This window comes from Liolophura sinensis, chromosome 12 (genome assembly GCF_032854445.1).
Source record: "Liolophura sinensis isolate JHLJ2023 chromosome 12, CUHK_Ljap_v2, whole genome shotgun sequence".
In the NCBI taxonomy this organism is placed as follows: Eukaryota; Metazoa; Mollusca; class Polyplacophora; order Chitonida; family Chitonidae; genus Liolophura; species Liolophura sinensis.
The window spans coordinates 5,349,892-5,361,079 of NC_088306.1; the positions used below are offsets into that span (position 1 = coordinate 5,349,892).

Below are 11,188 nucleotides of genomic sequence, written 5' to 3' on the forward strand. Positions count from 1 at the left end.
GCTGACATGTCAATGAAAGCCACGATACAAAGCAAAAATTTTAGTGCATTATATTTTCCTAACATTTTTTTTTTAATTCAGTGAAAAAATAATAAACCGATAGCAATAAATAAAAACTAACCGCATTACATATCATATAAATGTACAGCTGCATAGTATATTTGGCTGCATCTTCATAAGAATAAAGTAACGTCATAAAAACAAACTCAAGGGAATTTTAAATTGTTAACTGTTTCTGCTAAACATGAAAATTGTCCATGCGTCTTCGCCCAGTTTGCTCTTGTTCCTTCCTTACCCAGCCTGGCAACTTGGGGAGATAAACAACATCACAACCGGCACTTTACAGCTAATCCTGAGATTAAGATTCATTCTGAAGTAAAACTGACCGTAAAACCAGGTACACAGCTTAATGTAATTTTGTCATAATTTCCAAACAGCTTGCTTTCATGTACCCAATCCTATGTTCAGCTAACGTCACGGTCACCCCGACACGAGAAAAGCCGCAATCCATGCTGCCGTTCATGAATTCATGTGTTCATTCGGACGTTTCCTTGACAACCACCAAATTCCTGCATGAAACATTTTTGACCTAAGCATATTTCTTCATCATCCGGCATTATATACCCGAATAGGTCAAAACGTTCGTATTCATGCTGACAGCAGAGTACAAAAATCGTCCTAAATTTTTTCCACAATGTCAAATTAAACGTTCTTGTCACTGCTCCCTGTATCACTGCTGCTCTACGTACATGGCGTTAATTCAAAGTTTCTCCATCACCAACACAACAATGTCCTCACTTCCGGTCGACAAGCGCTGGGATTTTGCCCACATACGGCAATATGTCTTTAATCCGATACAGAGCAGGACCACAAGTAGTAAACCCACAAAGCCCCAGAACACACCGATTACCCAAAGAGCAGCATCGATATCTGTCAACAACAATTACAAACAATGATATTATGTAGTGATACTTATACAGGTGATCTCCAATGCTGTAATACGCGATGGGGTTTAAATACACGAAATATCAGAGAATCTTTAACCATATTCGGAACAGTCACATTCTAATTCTCCATGAGCGACCTAAAATAATGAGACAACGGGAATATCACTGTGACACCACCTGAGGCTCTGGAAGGGGCACTGGAAGTGTCATCCGGAAGTGTCATCATAAGGCCGCTGGAGACACCGGGACTGACACCCGAAGGGCACTGCCAGAGAGAGTGTCACCCAGAGGCCGCTCGAGACACTGGTAGTGTCATCCTTACGTTGATGGAGGCACAGGGAGTGTCACCCTGAGGCCGCTGGAGACACCGCACATCTCACCTTGAGGGCACGAGAAGCACTGCGGGAGACAGTGTCACCCTTAGGCCACTGGAGACAGCGGGAGTGTCACTCTGAGGCCTCTAGAGCCGCCGTCCAGAAACATCAGGAATGTCACCCTGAGACACATCGCGAATGTCACACTCACGACACTAGAAGCACACCTACAGGGAGTGTCACCCTGAGGGTGTTAAAAGTACCGCAAGAGGGGGTATTACAGTTTCGGCCACTGGAGTCAGCAGGAGTCTTACCCTGAGGCCGCAAGCAAAATTGTCACCCGGTGGCCGCAGTCCAGAAACAAAAGCAGTGTCGCCCTGAGAACACCACAGGCACTGGTAGTGTCACCCTTACGTTGCTGGAGACACCGGGAGCCTCACCCTGGCGCCGCTGGAAGCACCGCAAATGTCACTCTGAGGGCACTAGAAGCACCGCTAGAGGCAGTGTCACCCTGAGGGCACTAGAGGCACTGACAATGCCACCCTTACGTTGCTGGAGACACTGGGAGTCTCACCCTGCCGCCGATGGAAACACCGTCACAGTGTCACCCTGAGGGCACACCTACAGGGAGTGTCATTCTGGGGTCGAAGTGTCACCCTTATGTAGATTATGGCTCCGGGAGTGCCAAACTGAGTAAATTTATTCACTTGATTGGTGTTTTACGCCGTACACAAGATTATTTCACTTGCATGTATACGACGGCGGCCAACATTATGTTGGAAGGAAAGCGGACAGAGCCCGCGGGAAACACACGGCCATCCGCAGGTTTCTGACAGACCTTCCCACGTACGGCCAGCCAGAGGCCGCTAGAGGCACCGGCATTGTCATCCTGAAGGCGCTAGAGGCAATGGAAGTGTCACTCTGAGGCCGCTAGATGCACCAGGAGTGTCACCCTAAGGTCGCTAGAGGCAACGGAAGTGTGAGTCTGAGGCCGCTGGAGGGATCGGAAGTATCACACCAAGACCACTGTAGTCAACGGGAGAGGCCGCTCCAGAGGTGTCATCATGAGGCCACTGCATGTAGGTATCAAAAGTGTCACCCTGAAACCCATGAGGGCACCAGGAACATCTCTCTCTCTCTCTCTCTGAGGCCGTTGGTGGCACCGGGAATGTAATCTGAGGTCTCTGGGGGCAACGGAATTGTCACCCTGAGGCCTCTGGAGGCACTTAGAGTGTCACCCTGAGGCCGCTGGACGCACGGGAAGTGTCACTGTGAGGCCGCTACAGGCAGAGGAATTGTCACTGAGGCCTCTGGATGCACCTAGTGTGTCACTCCGGTGCTTCTAGAGGCACCAAGAATGTCACCCTGAGGCCTCTGGTGCAAGCGCGAATGTTCCCCTTAGGCCGCATCTGAAATGTCACCCCGAGGCCGCTTGAGTCTCATCCTGTATATCCGTAAGTGGATGTATCCGGGCAATAGGCCATGGCCAATGTTCCGGATTTCTTTCACTACTGGAATTTGTGTTTATTGTAACTTTTGATCTGATTGGTTGGGGAAGTTGTGCTCATGCATAGTAACTCTGTTATTTGGGTCTAATCAATTGGGACTGGAAACTGTGTTTGTGGATAGTAGTCTATCACTTGGGTCTGATCAATTTGTACAGGAAGTTGTAATCATGAATAGTAACTATGTTATTTGGGTCTGATCAATTTGGACTGGAAACTGTTTTTATGGATAGTTATCTATCACTTGGGTCTGATCAATTTGTACAGGAAGTTGTGCTCATGAAGAGTAACTCTGTTATTTGGGTCTGATCAGTTTGGACTGGAAACTGCCCATATCGTCCCGTCTATAGGTGTTTGTGAAAAAAGACAAGCCCGACAATTCTTAAATAGGATAACTGACAGCGCAGAGAGTAAAACCAGGGCAGCGGGGACAGAGTGACAATTGACAAATGGTCGCATCACGTAACCGGTGACTTTAGGGTTTTACTCTAACGGTTTTTGTAAATGCTTATACAATAGCAATTTAAACGAATGTCTTACTCAACATTAGGTTTAAAAACTGCAAATGGTTTTAGTTGCAATTTATTACACTTCACTTGTCTACATTTGCTCAAAATTCTGTGTTGTAATCACATTTAACATACAAAACGCATTAAACAAAGGGACCAGGCCTACCAGTAGGTTCCTGGTTTATGCAGGAATGCACTCTAAGGCACCATGAAAAAATGGAAATAGGGTGGGTACATGTAGATGTTGGACGTTCGGTGCTCTTGCAACTGTGGTTTTACTTACTTCTATCAGCGACCTTGTCATAGTCAAACGTCGTGGTGGGCAGGCCGAGGTCCTCCAAGCTGCCCCCGGCGTCCAGGTACACTGGAACATGTCAAGAGGACACAACTCAATGTGACTACAACCAAATATAGTAACAACTCGGTAGGTTTGTCGGTAACTGGATCTAGAGTATGTATGAATGTATAAATAAATGTATGTATGTATGTATGTATGTATGTATGTATGTATGTATGTATGTATGTATGTATGTATGTATGTATGTATGGATGGATGGATGGATGGATGGATGGATGGATGCATGCTTAGGGCCGGGTCAGGTCATCATCGTATCATCGTTCCATCGATCGGCGATGGCACGATGGAACAATGATACAATGATGCATGCATGCTTAGGGCCGGGTCAGGTCATCATCGTATCATCGTTCCATCGATCGGCGATGGCACGATGACACAAAGCGATGGGACGATGGCACAAAGCAATGGGGCGATGGCCCGATGGCACGAGGCGATGGTACGACGACACGAGGCGATGATACAATAGCATGAAGCGATGGCACGGTGGCACGAAGAGATGACACGTTGGCCCGAAGCGCTTTAATCATCTAAGCCAGTGTAGGCACCCTGATGCACTTTAAAACTGGCGGTTTGTGAGGTACACATCAACATGTATTAGTGTAGTGTTTCTATATACCACTCCTCTCCTGATCTATGAGTACCAAAACAAGGCTCTGAGTAATGCTTAATGAGTTGGGTACACCAAATAAGCTACTTGGGTATGGATGCATTTTGATGAAACATGAGAGGGCGATGCCATGGTACGATGGTACGATCGTGTCATCGCTTCGTGAAATCGCCGTTACGGTGGTGACCTTAGCCGGCGTGTATCGTAGAGTTTACGTCGTACTTAACTTTTCAGTCATATGACGACGAGGAGTCATAACGTGTGTGTACATTTACTGTGACTTCTTGTGACAGTGCGACACCATACCGCTAAAGTTCTTCCGCCGCCGAATCTATGCGTTGAAACAGACATTCATATACCAATTAGGACGTTTCAGGTCAATAATCGCGAGACCGGTTCCCAAAACGACGTATAGCACAAACAACCAAAGAACCAAGAAAGTATATAAAGTATGAAAACAGGATGGAAACATGCAAAGAGAAGCAGTTAACAATTTTCAATGAAGTTGAAAAGACGAAAGGTATGGTTTAGGCGACTGCGTGAAATCAGTATTCAAATCGTGCACCATGACGGAATATCAGTTTCTGATGACAAAATACGTATCTCAGTTGCGATTTTTAATTGCAAGTGTTCATATATCCAACATGAAGCCTGAATCAACACGATGAATGCACGGCCCCTAGCGTCGGGTTAAGTGGAATTAAAACACAATCATGGAGCAGAGCGCCAGTGATTCTAGATGTTCTTTCATAATTACTTACAAGAGAATTATACCCACTGTAAAACTTTAGAAAGTTGGAGTGAGGGCGTTCGATGGAATAACCTTGGTACACCAGTTTTTGCAGTGGCGTTGATTGAAATCGTCACACAACACGCAGGATCTAACACATGCTACCAGACGCGATATGTACCCACCATATGCAGACCCTTCGGTATATTGCTGTCCAAGTGAGGGTAATGTAATGTCTAAATTGAAACTACCCGTCTTGCTGTAAAGCCTGCAAGAGAGCAAACCGTTTTGGTCTTTGTGCAAATAAATGTCCAGATAAGGTGTGCCATCTGGAGAGTCTGTGGTTTCCTTTAAATGCACCAGACGTGAATAAATATCTTTCACCACCTTTGCCATATATGGATTATTTAAAGCTTGCAGATCATCAATATACCGTTTAGTGACTGAGAAAAATCGGGCCTGGTGAGGATTGCCCCTGAATGGTTTGTGCACATAGTCGTATTCATATGTGAACAGGAATAGGTCGGCCAAAAAAGGGGCGCAGTTTGTACCCATAACTATACACTGTTATAATATATGATTATAATGCCACCGGGCAACCAGTCCTGTTTCCTTGTTCTATTCTGTCACTTCTGAGCTCCAAGCGATGCAGCAACAAGTACCAGTTTAAAGTTTGTAATATGACCTCACCCTCATTACAATGTAATCTAGTAACAACTCTGCACACAGGCTTGTCGCTAACTAGACCTGAAGTAACACCAACCTCAGTATAATCAAATCCAGTAAAAACTCCACGTGCAGATTTGCCGCTAACTAGATCGGAAACATCACCAACCTCAATAGGCCTACAATCAAATCTAGAAACAACTCTCTGTAAAGTCTTGATCCATACTAGATCTGAGATAGCGCGAATCTCGGAACATTCTAGTAGCCACACCCTATACAGACTTCTTGTTAACTAGATCTGACTCACTATCTTACCATTCCATCGCTCATTCAGATTTGAATGATCTTTGAATATCATATGTACAATGTTTCCAAGTTTACCACCATATGCACTCACATTCAAAGCACTAACTGACAATTTAGTTACGTGTTTAATGCAAAACCTGCTAATTTAAAGAGCAAATGTCCTCAAGCTCACTCAGATAATGCGACCATGTGGGGTGCCACTTCCGGTGTCAGTATACTGTGAGTAGGTTGGCTGTTACGTCTGCTGTGAGTATATTGTGACTGGGTTTGGACGTCATACCCAGTATTGTCGGCCACAAGACACAGTACATGAACATATGCCTAATGACTTCTCGTGTTCATATGACTGAAATATTGTTAAGTACGATGTTAAACCCTATACGTACGTGCGTACATATGTACATACATTTATTGATATGATTGGTGTTTTACGCGGTACTCACACGAACATATATACACAGCCTACATATATACATATACATACATACTTGGATGATCGTTTACCCCGTGCTCTGCCCTGGTTTCCTTCCACCATAATGTTGGTCGCCATTGTAGAAGTGAGATATTCTTGAGTAGGGTGTAAAAACACCAATCAAATCAAATAAATAAGTACATTTATACTCAAATCAAGTATGCATAACGTGTTAATTTTACCATCATGCATTACTCAAATTTAAAGGATACCTTGTTAATTAATCCATCATACTTACTCACATTTAAGACTTTTGAGTTGCCCTGGATCAAATCCCCCACCAGACATCGGGTTTCCGTCGATACGCGAGGCCATTTCCTGGTGTGGCGTTTACAAAATCACACATTACATGCTTTCGGGCTTCCGTGTTATTTTGACGAAATCTGTAACGGATTCCTCTGCAATGATAAATTTATGGGAATGCAACTGTTGAATACCGTGATGTCCTTTTCTTCGAGTAAACACCTTTCTTGCTAAATGTAAAAGCTAATTTTCTTCACCCGTTACGAAAACCTGATGACTTGAGGATCCCTTTTCGGAAGGCTCATTATATTCAACTCCCATAATAAAGGCACACAAAGCCCATATTGGAAACTATGATTTCTTACAGTGTAGAGTCGAGATCATAAAGCAATAACATTTAGTTTTACCCGAGAAGATTCCTGGATGAAATGCTTTCGGGCGAAATACTTGACTTTCCAAACAGTTTCTAGTGTCCTATGTCGTGGGATTGCTGAACGAGTTGGAGATGTTAGGAATAAGAAATTGAAGTTGTATATACTTATCAATTAGGCTGTTAATGACAAAGTCCATGAGATTAGCGGGGACACATGTGTACATAAGCTTCTAGCCCTGACCTAAATATTGCGTACATTTAGAAACAATTTTCATGTATCTCTTTAAAAGGTCTGGCCTGGTTTACATCGGCGCTGTGTCAAGGTCCCAAACAATCGTGGATGTCAAGTGCTCTCCGAAATAACTGCGCGTGAAGGCTAATAACATTCAACTAGCCACTTAATACATGAAGTATTTGATTTTACTTTATTTATTTATTTGATTGGTGTTTTACGGCGTATTCAAGAATATTTCACTTATACGACGGCGGTCAACATTATGATGGGAACAAAACCCACGACCATCCGTAGGCTGCTGTCAGACCCTCCCACGTGCGGCCGGAGAGGAAGCCTGCATGAGATGGACTTAAACTCACAGAAACCGCATTTGTGAGAGGCTCCTGGGTCATTACGCCTTGATGGCCTGGTTATCTCCTCGGCCGTGGTTACTCCTTGGAGTACATGTTTATTAGAGAGACTGAGAGTACGTGTATATGAGAGTGAACGAGAGTACATAACATGCTTACATGTGCGTGTACAGGTATATACATGTAGGTACAAGTGTGCATACGTGTTCAATGTACGTGTAAGACGCACATACGTGTACAGGTCTCTATACGTGCACAGTTACGCCAACCTGGAATATCATCGCTAATCTCTTCCGCCTTTTGCTCTTAACTACATGTAAATGTGCCATTTGGTTTATCCACCTAAAGCAAACGAATGTCTAGACCGTCTAGAGCTGTTTTGCCGTCCTATATAGAGGACAAGCTACAGTGTATACTTTCTTTACGTACCGTCCAGTGCCTATGCAGTCAGCAGCTGTACAAGCCTAAAGCTTGATTTAACGGTAGTTCAAAGGCCTTTGCAATGTATATAAACCCGACATGTACGTATAGTTACGCTAGCCTCAACAATACCATATTTGGACGACAAAACGATAAAGTCACAAAACTTCCTTCAACCCACGTCATAAACCGAATTGATCTCCCAAGGGGCAAGGGGTGGGGGTGGGAGAAGGAGCTGAGGGTAGTGCGGCGATGGGGAAGAGGTGGGCCTTGTATCGTCACGAGAGCCAGGTCGTCGTCGGCATATCGCTCGTGCCAGACTGATCACGGCTGGCTGAGTGGCTATAATGAGGATCAGAATCCGTTCACCTTGTCGTGCCTATTCCAGTTACATGAGCGCTGTCGTGCAGCTTACAGGTTACACCAGCGCTTTCATTTTTCCTTACTACTTATGTAGTAAACTTAACTTCAGCTCCCAAAATACATATCCCTCCAACCCCCCCCCCCCCCTCCTCAACCCAACCCCCCACCCATCCTTTATTGCGCGTGGTAACATGGCCCACAACACGTAGGCCTGACTTGATCTTGTCTGAACAATATATAAGCGCATGCAGGGCAATGACCCAGGAAAACATCACTGAACCTAGCAGGAGCGGTGAGCGCTGGCAGTCATAATATTTTGAAAACTTGGTAATGTACAGAGGGGTTAGTAGTAACACCGGGCAAAAGTTTAGTCCAAAACTGAGAAAATTCTGATATATTTTCACTAGGTGCAAACTAGCAGTGCACAAATTCATTATGTAATCAACAACGTAACTGCCCGTGTGTCGGTATTATCCAATCAGTGCTCCTTCACTTATCAGTTCGGAGGCAAATCTTCCGCCCAATTCCATCAAGTGCGCATGTGTGACCTAAAACTATGGTGAGAAGAACAGAGATAAGACATTCACTGAAATACCACAACACTATGAAATGTTTAGATATTAGGTGGTTTGCCCCGTGTCGTGGATTTCACGGTGTTCCTAGAAATGGAATGCTTTCAGCTACTGACATTGAAATATCGTGAAAATGTCAGAGCGCCGCATGCGCAGTAAAGAGTATGCTTACACGGAGCGATTCCGTCGTTGTGTCGTATACACGAGTGTTTGTGACGCGATCCAGCGGTGGAATGAGATGTTTATAAGATCTTAAGAAGGTCTACCTTATCATTTCTCATAGCATGATATTAAGTTTCACGATATTTCAGGAAGTAGTTCAATCGACAAGTCCTCTGGTGATAGGCAACTAAAAGCAACTCCGTTTTTCCAGCTCACATATTTTGTGATTAAACACGTATTTGCCGAGCTTTACTCTGTGCTATGTCGTTAACAGGTACATCTGAATGCCATATTAAACGAAAATCAGGCTCCGGTTAAAAGAATAAACCATTAAACAGAACTTAAACTTTGGACTTTAGACTTTGAAATAGACTAATTGTTCATCAAGATATAGGCTTATTTGAAAGAGCAATTTCTCCAAAAGGAAGAAGGAAAAAAAAAGAAAATAAATAACTGCACCATGTGTGGATTGCACCTAATGGTTACTCGTTATCATATGACCGAAAAATTGTTAAGTATGACGCAAAGCTCCATGCATACACAGGCCTATATACATATGTGTACCAGGTGTGAATATATACCCACATGTTTAAGCTACACAGAACCGGTTGTTTCTGTATTCGCTGAAGAAATTTCTTTATTACCCAAATTTGCCTTCCTTGTGAAGAACGAAACAAAAAAAAAACAAAAAAAACAACAACAACCACCAGCACCCCCCCCCCAAGCCACCCACTACCCCCCCCCCCCCCCCCCTCCTCCTCTTCTAACACCCACCCACCCCAATTAATATCGCATAACAATTTTTTAAATACATACCACAAAAACAAAATCTTTTACTCCTGGGCATAAAAAGCACCAACACAGCCGCATAACAATTTTTTAAATACATGCCAAAAAAACAAAATCTTTTACTCCCGGGCATAAAAAGCACCAACACAGCCGCATAACAATTTTTTAAATACATACCACAAAAACAAAATCTTTTACTCCCGGGCATAAAAAGCACCAACACAGCAGAATGATATACATTTAAGGTATGCGCAATATTTCTATTTTGTAACCTTTGTAAGGTAAGGTAGAATGAGAGCGTGCTAGTGGTAGCCCAAGCTTCCGTATATGTCATTATTTCTCAAGAATGGCTGTTTACCTGTACATGTATGTCTACCTGAGGAACGGTGGTGGTACCCTTACCCCAGTCTCTGCCTGGATATCTCCACCCATAAATCTTCACCGCAAGTGTAATTTCATGAATTTTTCATTAGTGTTTTACGCCTTACTCAAGAATATTTGACTTATGGTGAGAGGAAATTTTAGCCAGGTACAGGCGAATTGCGTTACCTCGTGAGTAAGCTGTCTTGCGATCGCTGGGATAGGCTATACACAGTGGCAGAAATCCTTCATCGCGCTAGCCTGGCGTCTTACATCGGTGTTAATGTGCAGGCCAATTCAGTGTGTATGTGATGATCTGTGTATCGTACCCGAAGAGGCTAAGGGTATGCCACAGTATTTACACTTGAATACGCCCTATAATCATGAAAGATTACACCCTAGCAAGTGCTGACAAATCAGCAGAGGTCTATATAACCTACACAACAGAGGAATAATAGTTCTGTCACCCAATGAAAACCAAAACCTCTCGTGAATGTAAACCACACATGAAACCTTACCTGTACGTGTGCGTCGTTTACTTTGGCGATCAGGGTGCGGTGAATAACTTCGTCACGCTCTGCTTCCTAACAGTTGTTGTTTACATATCCGCATCCGTCACATCGCACGAGCACTATATACGTGTACATGCATGTTGGCCTATATGTGTACACGTACAGTATGAGAGGACCAGCTCGGTGGCTTAATCGTTATGCGTCCTCCTCCAAGTCGGGAGAGCTGGGGTCATGTGTTCAAGAGTATATTTTGGCTTAAGCTCGGTGCCAACTTTAGTCCAAAGTGCCATTTGATTTGTATTAGAATGAAACAGGTATATTAGGATTTTAAACTGAGCTCTGATCAACTAGCCCCTGGGTCATACCCAAGACTTGTTTGAAAAAGCTACATGACG

The 11,188-nt window shown here is 43.9% G+C and overlaps 1 protein-coding gene across 1 annotated transcript; it reads right to left on the reverse strand.

The window, feature by feature from the left end:
- Positions 1-379: 379 nt before the first annotated feature.
- On the reverse strand, positions 380-10,665 carry LOC135479566 (uncharacterized). The gene is made up of 4 exons (XM_064759455.1): positions 10,471-10,665; positions 6,657-6,812; positions 3,559-3,639; positions 380-930 (listed from the first exon to the last, which is right to left on the reverse strand). The coding sequence occupies exons 2-4, from the start codon at positions 6,727-6,729 to the stop codon at positions 761-763; spliced, it is 324 nt and encodes a 107-aa protein (XP_064615525.1). The 5' UTR covers positions 6,730-6,812; positions 10,471-10,665; the 3' UTR covers positions 380-760.
- Positions 10,666-11,188: the final 523 nt, after the last annotated feature.